At 48.7% G+C, this 26,990-nt stretch overlaps 1 protein-coding gene across 1 annotated transcript in view; it reads right to left on the bottom strand.

The window, feature by feature from the left end:
• The window catches only part of LOC306770681 (partitioning defective 3 homolog), a gene marked incomplete at both ends in the record, with an annotated part of 372,575 nt that overhangs the window by 59,137 nt on the left and 286,448 nt on the right, over window positions 1-26,990 (bottom strand). The window contains 2 exons of the mRNA XM_079259581.1: window positions 7,353-7,501; window positions 23,325-23,511. Coding sequence (XP_079115707.1) covers window positions 7,353-7,501; window positions 23,325-23,511 — 336 coding nt within the window. The remainder of the gene's footprint in view (window positions 1-7,352; window positions 7,502-23,324; window positions 23,512-26,990) is intronic.

The raw sequence follows: 26,990 nt of genomic DNA, 5'->3' as shown, positions 1-26,990 counted from the left end.
CATCGACCCGTTTTTGCCAGAACCACATGGCCGCTGCAGCTTCTGTTCAACAGCATCACCAAGCAGAAGGAGACGGCTGCAAAGATCTCGTCCAACATGAGACCTGCGGACGTCTGGGACGAGTCAGTTCCAACTGCAGGGTGTCCGGCCAGGATAGCTTGTTCCAACAATGAAGAGGTTTAAAGTCATGAGGTTGATGACTTGGGAACACCTGGAATGAGACTCAGGACACGTCCATATCAGCCGTTCTGATCCGAATCCGTTTGCTGGGAAAGTGGCTTCGTTTGGGGAAATGTGAACGCTCCAAACCAATCCTGACAACCGGACTCTGTCCGTCTACAAACGCAGGTCTCAGTCCGTTCCAAGCGGATCAACTACAGGAAGTGGACTACAAACCAAGTCCCTTCCTGCATGTGGCGTAACGTTGCATTGTGGGTAAATCCATAGCGATGGCGTTAAGGGTCCTCTGCCTCGTCTGGTGTTCATACTGCCTCCATTGTTGCAGTGGATTTCTGCAGGATACTTGCATAAGACACAATAAAAACCCAAAACAGCCATAGTTTGGTCTCCATGTTTAACTGGCAGGTGGAGGAAACAGAGTTTTCTTCTTCATGTCCTCTCTTCTGCTAAATACTAGTGCAGCGCCACCTCTGGTGGGAATGGGGAGATATTATTCTAATGGTTTGGCTGGTTTGTGCAGCGTGAACAGGGTCTCTGGTCGCATGGATACACCCCCCTACAGCTGGACCCAGTCCCCAATCAGACCGAGTCTAAATGGTAATGGTACTTCTGTAGCGCTTTTCTAGTCATGCAGACCACTCAAAGCGCTTTACACTGCTTGTCACATTCACCCATTCACACACTCATACCCCGATAGGCACATGGGGGGGGCAGCTTGGGGTTCAGTGTCTTCGACACTTCGGCCTGTTAAGGGAAGCCTGGAATCGATCCTCCAACTTTCCAGTTGAACAACTGGACAACGGCTCTTCCTCCTGAGCTACAACCGGACCATCCTGATGGGAATGTAGCCTTAAATAAAGGAACAACAACTCGGCAGTCTGCAGCAACCGGGACGGCAGAGCTTCTCATGGTTTTACTACCTTCTGCCATAAACTCAGGTTCTTCTCTCACACAAAGTTTAAAACGTTCGGCGCAGTTTGTAACGTCTTCTCTTCAACGGCTGTTAGCGTCCTCCTGGTCTCTGGGTTCATAACATGTACCAGTCTGTGACGTATCCCGTACACGACATGTCTGTGACATGTCCTGGTCCGTGACGTGTCCTGGTCCGTGACGTGTCCTGGTCCGTGACGTGTCCTGGTCCCTGACTTGTCCTGGTCCGTGACGTGTCCTGGTCCGTGACGTGTCCTGGTCCGTGACATGTCCTGGTCCGTGACGTGTCCTGGTCCGTGACGTGTCCTGGTCCGTGACATGTCCTGGTCCGTGACGTGTCCTGGTCCGTGACATGTCCTGGTCCGTGACATGTCGTGGTCCCTGACATGTCCTGGTCCGTGACATGACCTGGTCCGTGACGTGTCCTGGTCAGTGACGTGTCGTGGTCCCTGATGTGTCCTGGTCCGTGACGTGTCCTGGTCCCTGACATGTCCTTGTCCGTGACATGACCTGGTCAGTGACGTGTCCTGGTCAGTGACGTGTCGTGGTCCCTGACATGTCCTGGTCCGTGACATGTCCTGGTCCCTGACATGTCCTGGTCCGTGACGTGTCCTGGTCCCTGACATGTCCTGGTCCGTGACGTGTCCTGGTCCGTGACGTGTCCTGGTCCCTGACATGTGCTGGTCCGTGACGTGTCCTGGTCCGTGACGTGTCCTGGTCCCTGACATGTGCTGGTCCGTGACGTGTCCTGGTCAGTGACGTGTCGTGGTCCCTGATGTGTCCTGGTCCGTGACGTGTCCTGGTCAGTGACGTGTCCTGGTCCGTGACGTGTCCTGGTCCGTGACATGTCCTGGTCCGTGACGTGTCCTGGTCCGTGACGTGTCCTGGTCCGTGACATGTCCTGGTCCGTGACGTGTCCTGGTCCGTGACATGTCCTGGTCCGTGACATGTCGTGGTCCCTGACATGTCCTGGTCCGTGACATGACCTGGTCCGTGACGTGTCCTGGTCAGTGACGTGTCGTGGTCCCTGATGTGTCCTGGTCCGTGACGTGTCCTGGTCCCTGACATGTCCTTGTCCGTGACATGACCTGGTCAGTGACGTGTCCTGGTCAGTGACGTGTCGTGGTCCCTGACATGTCCTGGTCCCTGACATGTCCTGGTCCCTGACATGTCCTGGTCCGTGACGTGTCCTGGTCCCTGACATGTCCTGGTCCGTGACGTGTCCTGGTCCGTGACGTGTCCTGGTCCCTGACATGTGCTGGTCCGTGACGTGTCCTGGTCCGTGACGTGTCCTGGTCCCTGACATGTGCTGGTCCGTGACGTGTCCTGGTCAGTGACGTGTCGTGGTCCCTGATGTGTCCTGGTCCGTGACGTGTCCTGGTCAGTGACGTGTCCTGGTCCGTGACGTGTCCTGGTCCGTGACGTGTCCTGGTCTCTGACGTGTCCTGGTCCCTGACGTGTCCTGGTCCCTGACGTGTCCTGGTCCGTGACGTGTCCTGGTCCGTGACGTGTCCTGGTCCGTGACGTGTCCTGGTCCCTGACGTGTCGTGGTCCCTGACGTGTCGTGGTCCCTGACATGTCCTGGTCCGTGACGTGTCCTGGTCCGTGACGTGTCCTGGTCCGTGACGTGTCCTGGTCCCTGACATGTCCTGGTCCCTGACATGTCCTGGTCCCTGACATGTCCTGGTCCGTGACGTGTCCTGGTCCGTGACGTGTCCTGGTCAGTGACGTGTCCTGGTCTCTGACGTGTCCTGGTCCGTGACGTGTCCTGGTCCCTGACGTGTCCTGGTCCGTGACATGTCCTGGTCCGTGACGTGTCCTGGTCCCTGACGTGTCCTGGTCCGTGACATGTCCTGGTCCGTGACGTGTCCTGGTCCGTGACGTGTCCTGGTCCGTGACATGTCCTGGTCCGTGACATGTCGTGGTCCCTGACATGTCCTGGTCCGTGACATGACCTGGTCCGTGACGTGTCCTGGTCAGTGACGTGTCGTGGTCCCTGATGTGTCCTGGTCCGTGACGTGTCCTGGTCCCTGACATGTCCTGGTCCGTGACGTGTCCTGGTCCCTGACATGTCCTTGTCCGTGACATGACCTGGTCAGTGACGTGTCCTGGTCAGTGACGTGTCGTGGTCCCTGACATGTCCTGGTCCGTGACATGTCCTGGTCCCTGACATGTCCTGGTCCGTGACGTGTCCTGGTCCCTGACATGTCCTTGTCCGTGACATGACCTGGTCAGTGACGTGTCCTGGTCAGTGACGTGTCGTGGTCCCTGACATGTCCTTGTCCGTGACATGACCTGGTCCGTGACGTGTCGTGGTCCGTGACGTGTCGTGGTCCCTGACGTGTCCTGGTCCGTGACATGTCCTGGTCCGTGACATGTCCTGGTCCGTGACATGTCCTGGTCCGTGACGTGTCCTGGTCCGTGACGTGTCCTGGTCCGTGACGTGTCCTGGTCCGTGACATGTCCTGGTCCGTGACGTGTCCTGGTCCGTGACGTGTCCTGGTCCGTGACATGTCCTGGTCCGTGACGTGTCCTGGTCCGTGGCGTGTCCTGGACCGTGACGTGTCCTGGTCCGTGACGTGTCCTGGTCCGTGACATGTCCTGGTCCGTGGCGTGTCCTGGACCGTGACGTGTCCTGGTCCGTGACGTGTCCTGGTCCGTGACATGTCCTGGTCCGTGACATGTCCTGGTCCGTGACGTGTCCTGGTCCGTGACGTGTCCTGGTCCGTGACGTGTCCTGGTCCGTGACGTGTCCTGGTCCGTGACGTGTCCTGGTCCGTGGCGTGTCCTGGACCGTGACGTGTCCTGGTCCCTGATGTGTCCTGGTCCGTGACGTGTCCTGGTCCCTGACATGTCCTGGTCCGTGACGTGTCCTGGTCCCTGACATGTCCTTGTCCGTGACATGACCTGGTCAGTGACGTGTCCTGGTCAGTGACGTGTCGTGGTCCCTGACATGTCCTGGTCCGTGACATGTCCTGGTCCCTGACATGTCCTGGTCCGTGACGTGTCCTGGTCCCTGACATGTCCTTGTCCGTGACATGACCTGGTCAGTGACGTGTCCTGGTCAGTGACGTGTCGTGGTCCCTGACATGTCCTTGTCCGTGACATGACCTGGTCCGTGACGTGTCGTGGTCCGTGACGTGTCGTGGTCCCTGACGTGTCCTGGTCCGTGACATGTCCTGGTCCGTGACATGTCCTGGTCCGTGACATGTCCTGGTCCGTGACGTGTCCTGGTCCGTGACGTGTCCTGGTCCGTGACGTGTCCTGGTCCGTGACATGTCCTGGTCCGTGACGTGTCCTGGTCCGTGACGTGTCCTGGTCCGTGACATGTCCTGGTCCGTGACGTGTCCTGGTCCGTGGCGTGTCCTGGACCGTGACGTGTCCTGGTCCGTGACGTGTCCTGGTCCGTGACATGTCCTGGTCCGTGGCGTGTCCTGGACCGTGACGTGTCCTGGTCCGTGACGTGTCCTGGTCCGTGACATGTCCTGGTCCGTGACATGTCCTGGTCCGTGACGTGTCCTGGTCCGTGACGTGTCCTGGTCCGTGACGTGTCCTGGTCCGTGACGTGTCCTGGTCCGTGACGTGTCCTGGTCCGTGGCGTGTCCTGGACCGTGACGTGTCCTGGTCCGTGACGTGTCCTGGTCCGTGACGTGTCCTGGTCCGTGGCGTGTCCTGGACCGTGACGTGTCCTGGTCCGTGACGTGTCCTGGTCCGTGACGTGTCCTGGTCCGTGACATGTCCTGGTCCGTGACATGTCCTGGTCCGTGACGTGTCCTGGTCCGTGGCGTGTCCTGGACCGTGACGTGTCCTGGTCCGTGACGTGTCCTGGTCCGTGACGTGTCCTGGTCCGTGACAGTTTTTTATGCTTGCGATGATCCAAAACGGCTGATTTTAATCTTCTTGATCTTTTATCTTTGTGACTTCCTGTAAACCATCCTGCCATCTCCTTCGTGGACATCATTCTTTCTTTATCATCATGTTAAACATGTTCCTCCAACATGTTCTCCTGCAGAACTCACATAAACATGTGGAGGTAAAACAAACATCTTCCACTTTAACTTCTGTCTGGAAGCAGAAACTGAGAACTCGGGACTTATTTACCGCATTCAGTAATCGTCCAGACCAGTTACTGGACTTTCAGGACTCTTCTGGCCTCTGAGAAATGCTCCTTCTCCGCCGTTGATGCTTTCCAATAAGATCCCCCCCCTTCATCCACCTCCTGAACAACAGATCATCCTCCAGCAGAACGTTTAGAAGACCTCAGGCCACGGGGAAAAGTGGAAAACATCGTCTACAGGATCATAACAGCAGAGAGGAGACTGCGGCGGTGAGTGACACAAATGGATGTTAACACAGGAGTAAAAGAGCGACTGCGGATCGATGATACTGGCATCACAGGGAGGCGAGCGCCATCTTTAAAGCAGATTAATTCGTTTCTGTTGCTGCTTTCCAGAAATAATCAAATTCACTAATAACTGCTGACTTCTCTCTGGATCAATTAAAAAGCTTTTCTGATTAGAGTCACTGATAAAACGTGCATTTACGCTGAAGAGAACTCCACGGTGTCCTTATCTCAGCGTCCGGTCCACTCTCTGTGCTTCCTGTTGACACTCAGCCGGTTAGACGTTCGTCAGGAACATCGTGGAACGTTTAACGCCCCACCGAGGAGAGGAAGACCTTCCAGTCTGCTGCCTGGGTGGAGAAGTTTTAAATGTTTCCCGACTCCAATGCACATGACTGACATCCCATGGATCCCGCAACGGATCAGGTTCCGAACTAGTTTAGTTGAGTCAGGCGTGTTGGAGCTGGGAAACATCTAAAACCTGCAGGATGGTTTTACAGTCGCTGCAACAGGACTGACTGAGCAGAACCGCAGCATTTCACTCCAAACAATGTGATGCTGGATGTTTGTGACGGTTCTAACCCAGACGGACAGACAGACGGCAGGAATCAAAGATCTGATGAGGCTAGACGCTACGTAGGGGCGGAGTTTAAATCACATGGTGGTGATACGTGGGGCGGAGTTTAAATCACATGGTGGTGATACGTGGGGCGGAGTTTAAGTCACATGGTGTTGATACATGGGGCGGAGTTTAAGTCACATGGTGGTGATACGTAGAGGCAGAGTTTAAGTCACATGGTGGTGATACGTGGGGCGGAGTTTAAATCACATGGTGGTGATACGTGGGGCGGAGTTTAAATCACATGGTGGTGATACGTAGGGGCGGAGTTTAAGTCACATGGTGGTTATACATAGGGGCGGAGTTTAAATCACATGGTGGTGATACGTAGGGGCGGAGTTTAAGTCACATGGTGGTTATACGTAGAGGCGGAGTTTAAGTCACATGGTGGTTATATATAGGGGCGGAGTTTAAGTCACATGGTGGTGATACGTAGGGGCGGAGTTTGTCACATGGTGGTGATACGTAGAGGCGGAGTTTAAGTCACATGGTGGTTATACGTAGAGGCGGAGTTTAAGTCACATGGTGGTTATACATAGGGGCGGAGTTTAAATCACATGGTGGTGATACGTAGGGGCGGAGTTTGTCACATGGTGGTTATACGTAGAGGCGGAGTTTAAGTCACATGGTGGTTATACGTAGAGGCGGAGTTTAAGTCACATGGTGGTTATACGTAGAGGCGGAGTTTAAGTCACATGGTGGTTATACATAGGGGCGGAGTTTAAGTCACATGGTGGTTATACATAGGGGCGGAGTTTAAGTCACATGGTGGTTATACATAGGGGCGGAGTTTAAGTCACATGGTGGTTATACATAGGGGCGGAGTTTAAATCACATGGTGGTGATACGTAGGGGCGGAGTTTGTCACATGGTGGTTATACGTAGAGGCGGAGTTTAAGTCACATGGTGGTTATACGTAGAGGCGGAGTTTAAGTCACATGGTGGTTATATATAGGGGCGGAGTTTAAGTCACATGGTGGTTATACATAGGGGCGGAGTTTAAGTCACATGGTGGTTATACATAGGGGCGGAGTTTAAGTCACACACACTACATGTGTGTGTGTGAGGAGTTTCAGATGGCCATGTGAGGGTCTACAAACAGCCAATCAGCTGCTGCCTCCAGGATGTGTGACCACATCTACGTTCAAATCCACTTCATCTCACTTTGTTTCTGTTTTCATTTGTTCACCAGAAAAACATTTCATCTTCCTACCAAGCATGTAGCAAATGTCATCAGCAGACGTCATCTTTGTTGATGTGTGTGTGGTGGTCATCATTTACCCAGATCCATGCTCTTGGACTTGCGAGACTTGATGATCTCCAGCTGAGCGGCGTTTTCATACTGCTTGGTCCGCTTCTCGGATATGCTCTGGCGGCCGAAGCCCTCCCTCTGGAAGGAAGCGTCGGCGTCGGCGTCTGGACTGAGCGAGCTGCAGGTCATCGGGAGGGAAAGAGGAAGAGGAGGATGAAGCATTTATGATGCATCCACTCAATCAGCACACACACACACTCACACACCTTCCATAACTACTCTAATGAAGAATCCTGAAACCACCTCTTCTTCGTTGGTATAACTATGAATCAGGTTGGATCTATATGTGCAGGACCCGTTAGTGATGGTTCTCTTGGGTCAGGACCATTTAATTCCCATCGACTCCCCATCTCCTGGCACGTCTGGTGGGACCAAACCCGCCATCATTCACCCCCTCTAAGATCTCTCCTATCTCTGTCTGGATCTTAATTGGAAAGGACGAGGACGTACGCAGGGGGAGGAGAGCAGCGCCTGTATGCAGAAAAGTGCGTTTATGACTGAGGTGAGTTTGTTTCGCCACCGAGGGAGCGTCGATGGAGCTCCACGTTACCAACCGAACCGTATCTGACATGAGTTCATCTCTTCTTCATGCAAATCAGTCATTTTCAAACAGACGTTTATCTGCCTGAGGAGCAGGAAGATGTGGGAGCAGATGCTCGCCAACATCACCTAAACAAACCGCTTGTTTACATGTAAACCATCCGTATTTATCATGTCAAGCCTGATTAGGCAGAGAGCCGCGTGGCGAGCCGCAGAGAGGCCGCCATCATCGCTTCGCCATCGCCTGACGATCCCGCATGAGACGGCCTCACGGGGCCGGCTGCGAGGACACGGGAAGAAAGGGAGGCGGAGCAGGAAGGGAGGGCTGACACCACAGATGTATTATTCATCATCCTCTTCCTCACCGAGCCCAAAACAACGAGCTGCCCTCCATTTTACTGGCGGTGAAAATGTCAGGAGTCAGACATAACGCAGGTCAGAGAGGACGTGTTGTCATTTCCTCTCGCCAGCGTTGTGTTTCTGGACGGCATCACCCGCCGTGGGGGGCGTGCACCGCCAGGTGGCTTACAGGTGGAGGATGTGGACAATCTGCTGGTTTTATTTGACGAGCAGCACTGGAACCAGTATCCATCACACTGACTTCCCAACAGGGATGCTGTGGTTCCACTTCCTCTTTATGCAGGATGTTCTGCTGCTTTTCATCCCCCCCCCCCCCCCCTCCCAGCAGGCGAGGCGTGTTGACCAGAGCAGCAGAAGTTACCAGTCTGAGACGCAGATGTTTCCACATGTCGGCTCTTTGTTTCCTCGCTGTCGGACTGATCCCGAGTTCAGGAGGAGAGTTTCTCTCCCAGGCTGTTCAGGTGCTGAACGAAGATGTTTAACACACACACACACACACACACACACACACGGACAGACTGCCGTCCAGCAGGTTTTAGCAGGAACCTGAGAAAAGGGCTGAAAGCAGCACGCAGACGGATGGAAACGCAGGTCCTGCAGACACTTCCCACTCGCTGGTTCTTTCCTCCAGCTCTGCTGATCATAATGAGACTCCTAGAAAATCTCTGCAGGTTCTGAACAACAGAACTGTATGAAGGACTTCTAAACAAGGGAAACCACTGAGGAGTCTGAGAACCTCCGAAGCATGCCAGATCATCTACAGAGCTGCCGTTTGTTCAGATCGTACATCTTATCTTTAATAGCAGGCCCACTCCACAGGACACAGATGAGACGGTATAAAAGCAATTTCCTGATCTTAGCGGAGCCTTTCCTTCCCTCTTCAAATGTCTGCAATCATCTAAAATTAACTGGAGCTGTGGATTGCTCACAGGCAAATCTGCAGCTGTAACTCCAACATTTCACATCAACGCGTTCCGGTCTGCGTCTCCCCGGCAGGAAGTTAAATGTGTCAAACTGCACGTCAGCCTTGTTGCTAAGTGGCGAGCGCTAAAAGCCCTCCGTGCTCACAATTACCCTGATGACTTACTGCAAGTCTTTTACTTTCTCCTCCTGCTCCCAGCTCACACATTAAAAACAACTAGATGGAGTTAAATCTGAGGCACAGTCGTTTCTACTCGACCCAACTCCAAGTCAGCTCAGTCTGACTGCAGAAGCAGAAGGAAGGAAAACACGCGACGTTCCATGGATGTATGGATACGTCGCTGCAGCAGGAAGACTGGAGTTTACCTACATCACTACTGGGAACTAGGTCTGGGCGATAAATCAGATTTTAATCTCAGTACGATCTGGGTTTCCAACGATGATAAAAATAAAAGGGTGTGATTATTTGTCTCTCTGCAGTTTCCTCTCCTGCTGTCTTCAGCTGCTAATCGAGCGTCTCTGGCGTTGCAGCGCTGTGCTGTAAACTCCTCCCACAGCCGCTTTGCTTTCATTCAGACACTGTTGCCAACTATTTCTCACTAAATCTGGAGACTTTTTTTGTTAAAAGCGACAAATCTAGCAGCTTTTACTGGAATTATTAGAGACTTTTCTGGTGTTTTGGCGACAGACTTGAAGGCACATATTGTTCTGCAGTTACTGTAAGGAAGGAGCAGCGGGAGCCTCTCCCGTCCTAAAGCACTCCCAGGCGGCCAGTCTCAGTCGGCTCCGGCTGCAGGTCCATGTAGAATAACTGCAGTAGGTTGTGGAAGTTCACCTAAACATAGTTTATACCATTGTCAGTGACAACTGGCTGCATTATTTTCCTATACATAGTTCGGCCAGTTAAACGCTGTAGTATCCCTCCGTTACGGGGCGTTACCATAGCAACGCGTTAACCAGCTGGTTCAGATCAGCCGTCTTTTAACAGGTGGACGAGAGAAACGCACTGCAGCCTGACAGCGGTTGTTTGGTATAAAACGTACATCCAGGCCAACGTAAAATAGTTCCTATATAAGCGGTAAAAGCAGATTAAACAACTCGGAACCGTCCATTAGATGGTTATAATGTACGACACGGAGTCTAGAACACCACGACACGCAGCGTTGTTTATAAATACTGGATAATTGTGTTAAATAATCCAGATCTCAGTTTCAGTCCAAATAATCGTGATTATAATTTTTGTCATAATCGAGCAGCTCTACTAGTAAACAAACTCTGAGGGAATTATGGGAACATGAAAACACTCCACCAGGATCAACCCTAAAAACTCAGCTGTCAGATCAGGATGGATGGAATGAAGGTATCAATAGAAACAGCAGTATAAAGAGAAACCAGAAGAAGAAAACAGGATTCATAACTAACAACAGAAACTACATTTTTATACGTTTTCCTTATTAACAATAATGTATAACATTTATAACCGTTATTATTCATCAACCTCCTGTTCCAACTGTACTAAAGCCTAAAACTAAATATCACAATATTTTAATTCAGTTCATAAAGTTCATAAAAATGGTGGATTTACCATCTAGAGTCTCTGAATAAACACTGCATGTTGTGTCTGGACTGTAAACCTCCTGGTTTCCCTCCAGTGTTTCTATCCGATAGAAACGCTGGAAAACCTACGTAGACCAGCTGGAGGGTCACATGACCATCACAGTAACACAGTTTTAAGTGTTAATTTAATACTTTACTCAAAACATTCCATAGATTTTGGCTGAACCTATGTAAAGCATCTCCTCTGTTTTCATTCAGCTAATTGTAAAGAAACTCTGTCTCTTTATCTTTTCTAAACCAATTTGACTTTGAACGCAGAGTTAAAATTGAGTGATAAAAACGGTTAAATGAAAAGCTTCCAGCTGCACCTGTGATTCGCTGTAATTTGCTTTAATTGGATGAAGATGTAAAGAGGCAGAGAGGCAGAGAATCAGATCAATTAAGACCTCTTAGTCCGGTTGCTGACTCCTGCGCCGCCTTCCTCGCTCGTTCCCCGCTCGGCTAATCGAGTTTAGCTGGACTGACTGATCCATTCTGCTGAATAAAGCGCGTTGAGGCAACAAGATGTTAACACTGGCATCAAACGTGTCGAGACTTGGAGTGTTTGGCACAATCAGATGGCGTCTTACAGGAAGTCCATCCATACGTGAAGCGAGATTGCGTTTGTGGACGGAGTGTACGCAGCATTTAGCTGAGAGTTTGATGGGAAAACACACATTCGACAGAGCAGCTGTGATTCTTCGTTACACTGCCGATGACAGAGGCTATTAGAGAGTCAGCTGATGTAGTCAGTCTGCTTGCAAAGTTTGTTTGTTTGTGTCTGTGTGGACCTTTTCCACTTTATATGTTAATTTGTGAAATTGTTTACTAGCCAATGTGTATCTAAACACTCCTGAGACTGCCGGTGTGTATTGTGACTGTGAAAAACGGCTGTGTGCATGTTTGTCTTTTTCCATTCCGGCTGGTTGACAGGCTGTGTCAGAGCTGCCCGGGAAATGATGTTTCCACCGGCGACGCCTCAAAACGACAGGGAAGGACACAGCTGAGTTCCCCTCCTTTCTCTGCTCGTCCACCTCTTTTCTCTCTCACCCTCACCTGAACAACAACTGACACTTATCCTCTGTTAAGTCAGCGAGTCGCGTCTGCATCCGACCGGACAAGCCCCCACCGGTCGGATTTTTCATCTTCACATTACATGGTTTACATATTGTGACTTTTATTGTATGAAAGTGAAAAAAAAGTTGCGTTTTTGTTGGAAATTGTTTATGTTTTATCAATTAAAATGCCGGATACACTACTCTGCACATCTTATATCTACAATGCTGCAGCTACAGGCTGCACACAATGATGCAATGCCAGTAATACTAGAGGTTCCCAGGGGAGATGTTGGTCGCTGCAGGAGTGAGCACTTCAAGAAACTTCATGTTCAGCTGATGCAACATCTGGATGAATCTATTTATAGTGTCACTGCAGCACTAAAATCCTGAGAGTTGCTGCCGTTACCCCCGCAGATCTGGCTGAAATACCTTAATCTCATATCTTGACTTCTATCTTATGTTTCTCTCTTTCATCCATCCTGTCTTCCACGTGCATTTATGGTCATGAATCTGCTCAATAAATTAACTGAACTGAGTATTTTTTCTCCCAAAACACAAATTTTCAGCAGCGTTTTCATGAACATGTTAAAGTCGGAGCATCCACCAGCCGTGTTTCCACTCATTTTTACATTTAAACTGAACATGGCTGTTTGTGACCCGCAGAGCGCATGAAGAACGCTGAAGGTCGTTTCTGCAGACAGGAAAGGTGTTTACTTCCCTTCACCTTCTCCAGGAAAACTCGACGTGTGGCCATGACTTCTGCCGCTGCATCGAAGCGGTAGCAGATATGTGCAGATAGTGTTCTGGAACATTCCCACAGTGAAAAACCTGGTTTCTGCGTCTGAATGCGACGGATGGAACAGACAGGTAGCTTCAGAACACCTGGGATCCTCAGTCCAGGTTAAACAGCTTTGTCTCCACCTGCGTTTCATTTCACATCAGGTGGATTTTCACACCGCTGCAGGTCTGTTGTCTGAACGTCTTATGACCCCTGCAGGACTACATGTGGTTTTCTACATGCATGCACACATCAGAACATGTAGATTAATCAATCAATCAATCAATTAATCAATCGCATGTTGAAAATATGTGCTTCACATGTGAACCATGAGCACTGATGAATAACATTCTTCACATGTGATTCACATGTAAATACACATCGGGACCACATGTACAAATATGTAGTTTGATTTCATGTGATCCACATGTGAAGAACATGTAAATTACATGTGGTTAAGATGTGAATCACGTGTTAAAAATATGTGTTTCACATGTGAACCATGACCAGTTTACATGTTTATACTGATCATATGTGATGAATCACATGTTCATACACATGTGGTTTACATGTATAAACACATCAGAAACACGTACACGTGTAGTTTTATTTTATGTGATCCACATGTGAAGAACATGTGGACTACATATGGTGCATATGTGAACTGTGTGTCAAACATAAAATTCACATGTGAACCATGGGCAACTTACATGTTTAATGTTATTCACACTGATCATGTGGGATGAATCACATGTTTTTCAGATGTGGTAGACATGTAAAGAATATGTGAAAAACACGTAAAAGGTTATCCACATGTGAATTACGTGTAAAACACATGTGGTTTACAAATGAACACAACATTAACCATTAACACACATGCATTTGATTTTAATGTGTTTCTCAAGTTCTTCACATGATTCACATTCAAAGAACATGTAAATCCCATGAAGATGACACAGGGTTCACATGTGAACCACATGTGATTCACATGTTTCAGATGTGTAATGGTGGAATAGTTAAACGTGTGGTTTACATGTGGTTCTTCATGTGATTCACATGTTCCAAAGCCATGTTTGCACATGTAGTCCACATGTGCGCATGTTCCTGTGGAACATATATGGTTTTCTGTAAGGGAAGCGTAGTTTCACATTTCTGACCCATTTCCACCACCAGTCAAAAGTTTGGACACATTTCCTGGTTAAACCGAAGCAGCCAGAAATGATGCTTCTGTACATTTCTATGCAGATGATACGATCCTCTATATCTGAGTCGGCTCTGCCGTCCTCTTCTTGGCCGTCTAAACTTCTCCTCATTAAGACTTCTGCTAAATGCTAAAAAACCAAGATACTGCTGATGTTTAGTCAACAAAAAGGTGCAAGCAACATTTCCCATCATCACATCAGCTTAGAATATCTCCATGGAGGTTGTGGACTCTTATCAAAACCTTTATTCCACAACTGATGAAATTCTTTTCCTCTTTTTCATTCATGTCATTCATGCTGCCATCATTCATCTGATCCTGCGATGCCAGCTCGATGTGTGTGTGGACACACAAGCTTGCAGCCCACCCAGGCCCGCTGATAGCAGTCTGTTCCTGACTCATGAATGTTCTTTAGAGTGTAGCTAAAGAGCTAAAGTTTACTCTTTAGCTTTTTCCTGCATTTCAGAGACAACTTGCTGTTCCCTGAAGTAAGTTAGAAAACATTTCAAACAAGTCTCAGAGACATTTTGATGCTGCTGGAGCTGAGAGAAAGCACAGAACTTTCCTGAGACTTGCAGCAGCTCTATGTAGAATAATAAATTCTGTAAAAAGACTGCAGTCTCACTGTGAGCCATAAAGCAACTGCTTTAGTTTCTACTCATATTTTTATGAATCCATCCTAATTAAACACTTCAGAGTCCATTAAAGTTGATGGTTTTTCATGTTTCAACTGTAAGCACATTTTATTATGCAGAGATTTCAAACCAGAGCTGGATAAAAAAACGAGTAAAAGATCACGGCAAGTTTACAGTGAAAGAGAAGTGTTTCCAGTTTCCCACAGAGCCAGATCTTCAAAGCCAGCTCACTCTGCTGCAGTTCACACACTTCTCTTCAGCACAGACACCCTCCTGCTGCCTCCACCTGCTTTATCGCAACGTTTAAAGGGTTCAGATGATTTGTGAAAACATGTAGGTCAAAATAAAAATCAGTGAGCTCCACAGAAATTTCAGGATTTCTCAAAGATGACAGGTTTTTATCAGAGTTTTCTACATATCTGTTACAGGAAAATCATATTTGACATGTAACCTGGTGCAGTTTTACACATGTGAAACATTCATACTTGAATAGCATGTGAAACATATTTCACATGTAGAGAACTTGTAAAATCAGCGACAATAACCCATGTGAAACCCAAATAATCCCATGTGCAACGTCATTCTAATGTGAAACCCATGTGATTTGGGATTATTAGGTTTACAGCATAGACTGTATATAAACGATGTCATCCGTAGGTTTCCAAAGAGCTGAACTGAAGCTAATTGGGCGGTTCCTACCGTCACCATCTTAGTGTCGTGAGTGTCAAAGAGGTGGAGCTGAGAGGGGGGCTGTGAGCGTCATGGTGGATGATTGACATCAAGTGAACTCCGAGTTTTCTGTAGCTCAGCGCTAACTGAGCTAACCCGGAGATAACAGGAGCTAACCAGCTAACGGAGGTAAGCAGGCTAAAGCTAAGTCACGTTGTTAACTGGCTAAAAACCGCGGTTGTTCTACGTTCTTCTGACTTGAAGCAGGAGATCGGGTACCTGTCAATCAAAAGGACACGCCCCTAAATATGCCGAACTTCAAAATTAAATTACTTTTAAACGGGCGAGTTAGAAAAAAATTCACTTCCCCCACAGTTGTCATGAAGGTAAACCTGACCTATTAAACCTAAAATGGATTTTTGAACGAGGCTGTAAACATGTTTATTTCTGCTGTAAACATGTTTATTTCTGTTGTAAACATGTTTATTTCTGTTGTAAACATGTTTATTTCTGCTGTAAACATGTTTATTTCTGTTGTAAACATGTTTATTTCTGTTGTAAACATGTTTATTTCTGCTGTAAACATGTTTATTGCTGTTGTAAACATGTTTATTCCTGCTGTAAACATGTTTATTTCTGCTGTGAAGTTGGTCTTTTTAACATGGCAGTCTATGGGGATTTGCTGTTTTGGAGCTTCTAGTGGATGAGGGGGGAACTGCAGGTCTTCTGGACAGGCTTCCTTTTTAACCGGAGGTTGCTGCTTGGACGTAACATGTTAAAACATGTCTCTGCACAACCACACGGGTTTCACGTGTGCTTTTCAAAAACTGTTGTTACCACTGGAAAGTTCCAGTTGCACGTTTCCTACATGCAAACTATGTGCAGAAAGGTCAGATGTGAAACAGCTGCCATTACTTTAATTGGATGACACACGTGTGTCTGCAGGAAGCTGGAGGAGGACTACAGCCTATAACTGCACATCATCAGCCCACGAGCTGCCATGCAGGTACGCCACATCGCATTCCCAGGATATTTCCATCTCTGTTCACATTATTCCGCGTTTACAACGAGCCGAGTTTCACCGTTAGTCACCTGGACGTGTTTCCTGTTTGGCTGCAGATCCACAGTAACGAAGGAGGAGGCAGACTGGATGAATGCAGCGGGTCAGAACCAACGGCTGAAAAAAAGCTTACAGCATGTATGCTAAGTAATAATCTACAATCTATGTCTGTTTGTCAGTGAAGCCTGACAGATGACACATGAGCCTTTCTCTAATCACAACCCCTCCTTCACACACACACACACACACACACACACACACACACACACACACACACACACACACACACACACACACACACACACACACACACACACACACACACACATATTCTGGACATCACAATCCACCGCAGCATAAATGCATCAAAACAGATGTGAGGTGCAACTTTACGGATGCTTTCGGTTGAATTATCTGTCTCTGGACTGAACGACAATCAATTCACAGGACAACACCGTCACATTTATAAACACAAATAAAACAGGTCCGTTACCAGTCAGGACAGATAAGGTCCAATAAACACAAATAAAACAGGTTTGTTACCAGTCAGGACAGATAAAGCCCTATAAACACAAATAAAACAGGTTTGTTACCAGTCAGGACAGATAAAGCCCTATAAACACAAATACAACAGGTCCGTTACCAGTCAGGACAGATAAAGCCCTATAAACACAAATAAAACAGGTCCGTTACCAGTCAGGACAGATAAAGCCCTATAAACACAAATAAAACAGGTCCGTTACCAGTCAGGACAGAAAAAGCCCTATAAACACAAATAAAACAGGTCCGTTACCAGTCAGGACAGATAAAGCCCTATAAACACAAATAAAACAGGTCCGTTACCAGTCAGGACAGATAAAGCCCTATAAACACAAATAAAACAGGTCCGTTACCAGTCAGGACAGATAAAGCCCTATAAACACAAATAAAACAGGTCCGTTACCAGTCAGGACAGATAAAGCCCTATAAACACAAATAAAACAGGTCTGTTACCAGTCAGGACAGATAAAGCTCAATAAACACAAATAAAACATGTCCGTTACCAGTCAGGACAGATAAAGCCCTATAAACACAAATAAAACAGGTCCGTTACCAGTCAGGACAGATAAAGCCCTATAAACACAAATAAAACAGGTCCGTTACCAGTCAGGACAGATAAAGCTCAATAAACACAAATAAAACAGGTCCGTTACCAGTCAGGACAGATAAAGCCCTATAAACACAAATAAAACAGGTCCGTTACCAGTCAGGACAGATAAAGCTCAATAAACACAAATAAAACAGGTCCGTTACCAGTCAGGACAGATAAAGCCCTATAAACACAAATAAAACAGGTCCGTTACCAGTCAGGACAGATAAAGCTCAATAAACACAAATAAAACAGGTCCGTTACCAGTCAGGACAGATAAAGCCCTATAAACACAAATAAAACATGTCCGTTACCAGTCAGGACAGATAAAGCCCTATAAACACAAATAAAACAGGTCCGTTACCAGTCAGGACAGATAAAGCCCTATAAACACAAATAAAACAGGTCCGTTACCAGTCAGGACAGATAAAGCCCTATAAACACAAATAAAACATGTCCGTTACCAGTCAGGACAGATAAAGCCCTATAAACACAAATAAAACAGGTCCGTTACCAGTCAGGACAGATAAAGCCCTATAAACACAAATAAAACAGGTCCGTTACCAGTAGCCAGGACAGATAAAGCCCTATAAACACAAATAAAACAGGTCCGTTACCAGTCAGGACAGATAAAGCCCTATAAACACAAATAAAACAGGTCCGTTACCAGTAGCCAGGACAGATAAAGCCCTATAAACACAAATAAAACAGGTCCGTTACCAGTCAGGACAGATAAAGCCACTGCACTGAAATATTTACAAGCCTTTTTCCGTTCATTTGACTCCTGTAAAACTGACGTGACGCAGATTTAGGAATTAGCTCAGGATATCAGGAAAAAGTAGGTCAGTGGTGGTCTCTTACGGCGAGATGGAATTTCTGCCTCCACAACAATCATTTATCTTGGGGCTCGACCCATTAACACACTAACACTGGTTGTCTGCTTTACTGGAAGCCAAACAGGAACAAAGGAAAACTGTTATAAAGGATGAGAAGATGGATCTGGTCAGTTCTGCAAAGCTGCAGAGGGATGGAAGGCTGAGCAAATCCTAAAAGGATCTTTTCACAAGTAAAACTAGAAGCAAGACGCCATGATGCTCAAGATGTTTGTTCTGGTGGAAGGTCTGGACTGCAGCAGACCGGTTCTCCTGTTCCACCATCAGGATATGGTCCAGCATGGTCCTGCTGGACCAGTTCTCCTGTTCCACCATCAGGATGTGGTTCAGCATGGTCCTGCTGGACCGGTTCTCCTGTTCCACCATCAGGATGTGGTCCAGCGTGGTCCTGCTGGACCAGTTCTCCTGTTCCACCATCAGGATGTGGTTCAGCGTGGTCCTGCTGGACCAGTTCTCCTGTTCCACCATCAGGATGTGGTTCAGCGTGGTCCTGCTGGACCAGTTCTCCTGTTCCACCATCAGGATGTGGTCCTGCTGGACCAGTTCTCCTGTTCCACCATCAGGATGTGGTCCAACATGGTCCTGCTGGACCAGTTCTCCTGTTCCACCATCAGGATGTGGTCCTGCTGGACCAGTTCTCCTGTTCCACCATCAGGATGTGGTCCAGCATGGTGGAAGGTCTTCCCTGAAAGAGACGTTGTCTGGATGGGAGCAGATGTTCCAGCATTGATGGAGCTTCCCAGATGTGGAAGCTGCCCACGCCATCGGCACTAATGCAACCCCATCCCATCAGAGATGCAGGCTGATAACAAGCTGGATGCTCCCTCTCCTCTTTAGTCTGCAGGACACGCCGTCCATGCTGTCCACAAACTATTCCACATCTTCATCCAGGTTTCCACTCAGAACATTTTAAATGAGCTTTGGTCCAGAGAAGACGGCGTGTTTCTGGATCCTCTTCACATATGATGGAGCTTTAACCTGCATGTGTGGATTTCAGCCTGAACTGGGTTCACACTGGTTTCTGGAAGCTTCCTGAGTCCATGCACTGGTTTCCAGTAGAGAATCATGTTATAATGCAGAACATCACCAGCATCCTGCCTGGTCCCAGCACACAGAGATTCCTTCTAATTCTCTGAGTCTTCTGATGATATTAAACTCTGTAGGGCGCTGGGATCTTCAAAGTTTCAGGAACATTTTTCTGAATGTTCCAGTTTGTCTCAGATTGTCTAAACTTTCCATCTGAGAGACTCTGCTTCTCTGAAATGCTCCTTTTTGATCCAGTCATGCTGCTGGCCTGTTGCTAGGTAACCTGATTAGATTTGCCTTTTGTTGCTCCTGTTGCAACGTTTATCCTTGTTCTGCAGCTCCTGACTGTGATGTTATGTGACTTCAGGGACTGAAACAGTGTTTTAAGAGAAAGAAAAAGGGATTTTCTGCTGTTGTGAGACTGAGAAGTGCCAGAAAGATGGTCTGAATTACAATCTTTTCACAGGGCAACCAGACATTTTTGTGCATGCGGTACATGGCTGTGGGAAGGCTTCTCCCATGAGGACAGAAAGCTGAATAATACTAGAGGCCAAAGGTGAGACTCGCTGCTCTGCACCATACATATTCAGTACATACAGCACCTGGGCTCCACTGTAGCAGGGCTTAATTAAAAGGTGGCTGTTCCACTACGTTAGATTGTGGCTGACCCGCATCCCCTGCTGCTTAGCATGCCTGTTAACACTGGCACACGCGTGTGTGTGTGTGTGTGTGTGTGTGTGTGTGTGTGTGTGTGTGTGTGTGGCCGGATGTTGTGGGCTGGAAGAGGAAGATGAGTGTAAGTTAGTGGGAAAGATGGAACAGCTGTTAGCCTGGAAGTAAAGGAAGCTGTGTGCCCGATGTGCGTTTGTAGCTTTAACCCATGAATTATTCAGAACAACCTTAGGCATGTAGGAAACTCCTGCCTTTTGCACATTCACCGTGGTGTGTGTGTGTGTGTGTGTGTGTGTGTGTGTGTGTGTGTGTGTGTGTGTGTGTGTGTGTGTGGATTCCCAGTGTGTTTCAGCCATATGCTGTCAAACTAATCCACTATGACAAAGCTCTGACATCACGTGAACAACTAGCATGCTGAGCAAATCCACTCATTCATAATAGATGAAGGTGGGAGGGAGAGAGAGAGGAGGAAGTTATGAAACACAAAGAAAACACAAGACGCACACAACCATGTGACCTCATCAGGAACACCTGCTGTCGGTACCTGGTTGATGCTCTGCAGGACATTTGCATTTTATCATCATGAGGGAACTGCAGGTGACCGAGTGGAACCTCGTGTTTGTGTCGATGTTGCTGTTTGTTTGTTTACAACTTCACGTAAAAACTACCATCCAGAACAGGAACAACATCCTGGATACTACCATCCAGAACAGAAACAATGTTCTAGATACCACCATCCAGAACAGGAAGAACATTCTGGATACTACCATCAGAACAGGAACAACATTCTGGATACTACCATCCAGAACAGGAACAACATTCTGGATACTACCATCCAGAACAGGAACAACATCCTGGATACTACCATCCAGAACAGGAACAACATGCTGGATACTACCATCCAGAACAGGAACAACATGCTGGATACTACCATCCAGAACAGGAACAACATTCTGGATACTACCATCCAGAACAGGAACAACATTCTGGATACTACCATCCAGAACAGGAACAACATCCTGGATACTACCATCCAGAACAGGAACAACATGCTGGATACTACCATCCAGAACAGGAACAACATGCTGGATACTACCATCCAGAACAGGAACAACATTCTGGATACTACCATCCAGAACAGGAACACCATTCTGGATACTACCATCCAGAACAGGAACAACAGTCTGGATACTACCATCCAGAACAGGAACAACGTTCTGGATGCTACCATCCAGAACAGGAACAATGTTCTAGATACCACCATCCAGAACAGGAACAACATTCTGGATACTACCATCCAGAACAAGAACAACATTCTGGATACTACCATCCAGAACAGGAACAATGTTCTGGATACTACCTTCCAGAACAGGAACAATGTTGTAGATACCACCATCCAGAACAGGAACACCATTCTGGATACTACCATCCAGAACAAGAACAACATTCTGGATACTACCATCAGAACAGGAACAACATTCTGGATACTACCATCCAGAACAGGAACAACGTTCTGGATACTACCTTCCAGAACAGGAACAATGTTGTAGATACCACCATCCAGAACAGGAACAACATTCTGGATACTACCATCCAGAACAAGAACAACATTCTGGATACTACCATCAGAACAGGAACAACATTCTGGATACTACCATCCAGAACAGGAACAACATTCTGGGTACTACCATCCAGAACAAGAACAACATTCTGGATACTACCATCCAGAACAGGAACAATGTTCTAGATACCACCATCCAGAACAGGAACAACGTTCTGGATACTACCTTCCAGAACAGGAACAATGTTGTAGATACCACCATCCAGAACAGGAACAACATTCTGGATACTACCATCCAGAACAAGAACAACATTCTGGATACTACCATCAGAACAGGAACAACATTCTGGATACTACCATCCAGAACAGGAACAACATTCTGGATACTACCATCCACAACAGGAACAACATTCTGGATACTACCATCCAGAACAGGATCAACAGTCTGGATACTACCATCCAGAACAGGAACAACATGCTGGATACTACCATCCAGAACAGGAACAACATTCTGGATACTACCATCCAGAACAGGAACAACAGTCTGGATACTACCATCCAGAACAGGAACAACATTCTGGATACTACCATCAGAACAGGAACAACATTCTGGATACTACCATCCAGAACAGGAACAACATTCTGGATACTACCATCCAGAACAAGAACAACATTCTGGATACTACCATCAGAACAGGAACAACATTCTGGATACTACCATCCAGAACAGGAACAACATGCTGGATACTACCATCCAGAACAAGAACAACATTCTGGATACTACCATCAGAACAGGAACAACATTCTGGATACTACCATCCAGAACAGGAACAACATTCTGGATACTACCATCCAGAACAGGAACAACATTCTGGATACTACCATCCAGAACAAGAACAACATTCTGGATACTACCATCAGAACAGGAACAACATTCTGGATACTACCATCCAGAACAGGAACAACATTCTGGATACTACCATCCAGAACAGGAACAACATTCTGGATACTACCATCCAGAACAGGAACAACATTCTGGATACTACCATCCAGAACAAGAACAACATTCTGGATACTACCATCAGAACAGGAACAACATTCTGGATACTACCATCCAGAACAGGAACAACATTCTGGATACTACCATCCACAACAGGAACAACATTCTGGATACTACCATCCAGAACAGGAACAACAGTCTGGATACTACCATCCAGAACAGGAACAACATGCTGGATACTACCATCCAGAACAGGAACAACATGCTGGATACTACCATCCAGAACAGGAACAACATGCTGGATACTACCATCCAGAACAGGAACAACATGCTGGATACTACCATCCAGAACAGGAACAACATGCTGGATACTACCATCCAGAACAGGAACAACGTTCTGGATACTACCATCCAGAACAGGAACACCATTCTGGATACTACCATCCAGAACAGGAACAATGTTCTAGATACCACCATCCAGAACAGGAACAACGTTCTGGATACTACCTTCCAGAACAGGAACAATGTTCTAGATACCACCATCCAGAACAGGAACAACATCCTGGATACCACCATCCAGAACAGGAACAATGTTCTAGATACCACCATCCAGAACAGGAAGAACACCTGAAACACATCCTCAACCCCCAGACATTTCCACACAACAAGATCAACTCCAGGTAATTTGTAAATGTCTGAAAGCAGGTTTTCCACACCGCTCAGTGGCAGCAGGTTTGTTTCCATAGAAACGGACCGATAAACACCACCGCATGGCCTCCAGAAGCCATCACATTCTCAATATTCCCGTCTTTTCAACCGCAGAGTGAGAAGCAGCAGCCTACCATTCGTTCTGACCCGGGAGGTCGTGAATCCAGGGAACCGCTTCCTCTCCAACAAAGCCCAGGTCTTCGTGGGAACTGCAGGACGATTGATCCGACAGCGTGGCGGGAAACAGGGGCGGACCGTCGTCTTCAATCATCACCGTGTCGTCTTGTGGCATGTTGACGGTCGGGGAGAAGTGATAGTGACCTGAGAGGAAAAGAGAAAGACGAAGGCTGAGCAGGTTGGATGATGCCCGCTTCAATTTGAAGCTAAAAAAAACTCCAACTGCAACCAAAATCTGCTTTTAAGCAGCCAGACGGGCTCGATAGATCCGGACATTTGTGTACAAAAAGAAGCAACTTCTCAGCAGACATGTTTAGAAATACTACTTCTACCTTTACTTTGCCAGGTACACAGAAGACGCTGCCGAGACGACTTGAACCAAGCTGGTTCAGGATGTGCTGTCTTATCACTCACCTGGAGGCGTCTGAATGACTCAACTTTATTTATAAAGCCCTTTAAAACAACCAGAGGTGGAACAAAGTGCTTTTCGCAATCAGCCAAAATAAAAACAGAATAAAAAAGTGAATAAATCCGCTTTTCACATAAAGGCAAAGAACTGCTCAACAGGAATTCTTCTGCTTTGGTAAATGTGGAGACAGAAACGTCCCTCACAGGGACACATCATGAAGGACGGCGTGGACGGTGTGGACGGCGTGGACGATGTGGACGGCGTGGACGGTGTGGACGATGTGGACAGTGTGGACGGCGTGGACGATGTGGACGGCGTGGACAGTGTGGACGGCGTGGACGATGTGGACAGTGTGGACGGCGTGGACGATGTGGACGGCGTGGACGGTGTGGACGATGTGGACAGTGTGGACGGCGTGGACGATGTGGACGGCGTGGACGATGTGGACGGCGTGGACGGCGTGGACGATGTGGACAGAGTGGACGGCGTGGACGATGTGGACAGTGTGGACGGCGTGGACGATGTGGACGGCGTGGACGATGTGGACGATGTGGACGGCGTGGACGATGTGGACGGCGTGGACGATGTGGACGGCGTGGACGATGTGGACGATGTGGACGGCGTGGACGATGTGGACGGCGTGGACGATGTGGACGATGTGGACAGTGTGGACGGCGTGGACGATGTGGACAGAGTGGACGGCGTGGACGATGTGGACAGTTTGGACGGCGTGGACAGTGTGGACGGCGTGGACGGCGTGGACGATGTGGACAGAGTGGACGGCGTGGACGATGTGGACAGAGTGGACGGCGTGGACGATGTGGACGATGTGGACAGAGTGGACGGCGTGGACGATGTGGACAGTTTGGACGGCGTGGACGATGTGGACAGTGTGGACGGCGTGGACGGCGTGGACGATGTGGACAGAGTGGACGGCGTGGACGATGTGGACAGAGTGGACGGCGTGGACGATGTGGACAGTGTGGACGGCGTGGACGATGTGGACGGCGTGGACGATGTGGACAGTGTGGACGGCGTGGACGATGTGGACAGTGTGGACGGCGTGGACGATGTGGACAGAGTGGACGGCGTGGACGATGTGGACAGTGTGGACGGCGTGGACGATGTGGACAGAGTGGACGGCGTGGACGATGTGGACAGAGTGGACGGCGTGGACGATGTGGACAGTGTGGACGGCGTGGACGATGTGGACGGCGTGGACGATGTGGACAGTGTGGACGGCGTGGACGATGTGGACAGTGTGGACGGCGTGGACGATGTGGACAGAGTGGACGGCGTGGACGATGTGGACAGTTTGGACGGCGTGGACGGCGTGGACGATGTGGACAGTGTGGACGGCGTGGACGGTGTGGACGGTGTGGACGATGTGGACAGTGTGGACGATGTGGACGGCGTGGACAGTGTGGACGGCGTGGACGATGTGGACGGTGTGGACAGTGTGGACGGCGTGGACGATGTGGACAGTGTGGACGATGTGGACGATGTGGACGATGTGGACGGTGTGGACGATGTGGACGGTGTGGACGGCGTGGACGATGTGGACAGTGTGGACGATGTGGACGATGTGGACGGCGTGGACGGCGTGGACGGTGTGGACAGTGTGGACGGCGTGGACGATGTGGACAGAGTGGACGGCGTGGACGATGTGGACAGTTTGGACGGCGTGGACGGCGTGGACGATGTGGACAGTGTGGACGGCGTGGACGGTGTGGACGGTGTGGACGATGTGGACAGTGTGGACGATGTGGACGGCGTGGACAGTGTGGACGGCGTGGACGATGTGGACGGTGTGGACAGTGTGGACGGCGTGGACGATGTGGACAGTGTGGACGATGTGGACGATGTGGACGATGTGGACGGTGTGGACGATGTGGACGGTGTGGACGGCGTGGACGATGTGGACGGTGTGGACGGCGTGGACGATGTGGACAGTGTGGACGATGTGGACGATGTGGACGGCGTGGACGGTGTGGACAGTGTGGACGGCGTGGACGATGTGGACGGTGTGGACGGCGTGGACGATGTGGACAGTGTGGACGATGTGGACGATGTGGACGGCGTGGACGGCGTGGACGGTGTGGACAGTGTGGACGGCGTGGACGATGTGGACAGTGTGGACGATGTGGACGATGTGGACAGCGTGGACGGCGTGGACGGTGTGGACAGTGTGGACGGCGTGGACGATGTGGACAGCAAGAGGACTGCAGAACCGGACTAAAGATTAGCCTTGAAATGCCAACAGCTGAGACTGAGGAGCTAGAACCAGATCCAGATCTAGAACCAGATCCAGATCTAGAACCAGATCCAGAACTAGAACCAGATCCAGATCTAGAACCAGATCCAGAACTAGAACCAGATCCAGAACTAGAACTGGATCCAGATCTAGATCCAGATCCAGATCCAGATCCAGAAGGAGCCTTTATTCCTTCAAACCAAGACCAAATCTCCACATGATGCTTCAGGTGAAAAGAGAAGGAAGAAGGAAACATGATAATTCCTAAAGCAAATAGAAGAATAAGTGAAGTCTACATGAAAGTCCGACTCCAGGCAGACCAGCCTGTCTCCTCCTCCAAGGTCGAAGACGAGCAGAGGACATTTCCTGATCTGTATTCTGTCCCGCTGAGGACGTTCTGTCCTCTGCTTCCCGTCGGGGTGGAGGTGAGCGGGGAATGTGCCGGCACTCAGCAGCATGAGAAGTGGCCCAGAAGCCTCGGACGGACGCGAGCAGCACCCGTTAGAAACGGATCTGAAACTCTGGACTTCCTGCCATCTTTGCTTCTGTTTCCATCATCAGAGAGCCGGTTCGTACGTGTAATCTCTTTGGAACAGTTGTGTGTAATCACTAACAGCAGACAACAATATTTACCCTGGCAGGACTCCTGCATGGAGCCGGGAGCCGTTTCGTGTGACGAATGCACATCGTGGAAGCAAATCGGAGCACGGCTCGACACAGCGGCACGTTTTACTGAAACACAAGCAGCTGGTGCAGGAGGAGGCGGGGCTGCAGGAAACCTCCGGAAAGAATCAGGACGTCCGGATAAAATAAAACAACAGAAACAGAAATACAGAAAACATCTTTCTTTTTATTTTTATATACATCTAAAAATGAACGATTTTCCTTTCTGTGCTGCTATATTCTTGTCCTGACATTATTCTACACGTTTATTTCTGTATTTGGGCTGACACGAGTTCG

Source organism: Telmatherina bonti, assembly GCF_933228915.1.
Source record: "Telmatherina bonti genome assembly, chromosome: 20".
Taxonomy (NCBI): domain Eukaryota; kingdom Metazoa; phylum Chordata; class Actinopteri; order Atheriniformes; family Telmatherinidae; genus Telmatherina; species Telmatherina bonti.
This window is presented reverse-complemented; position numbering and strand designations above follow the sequence as displayed.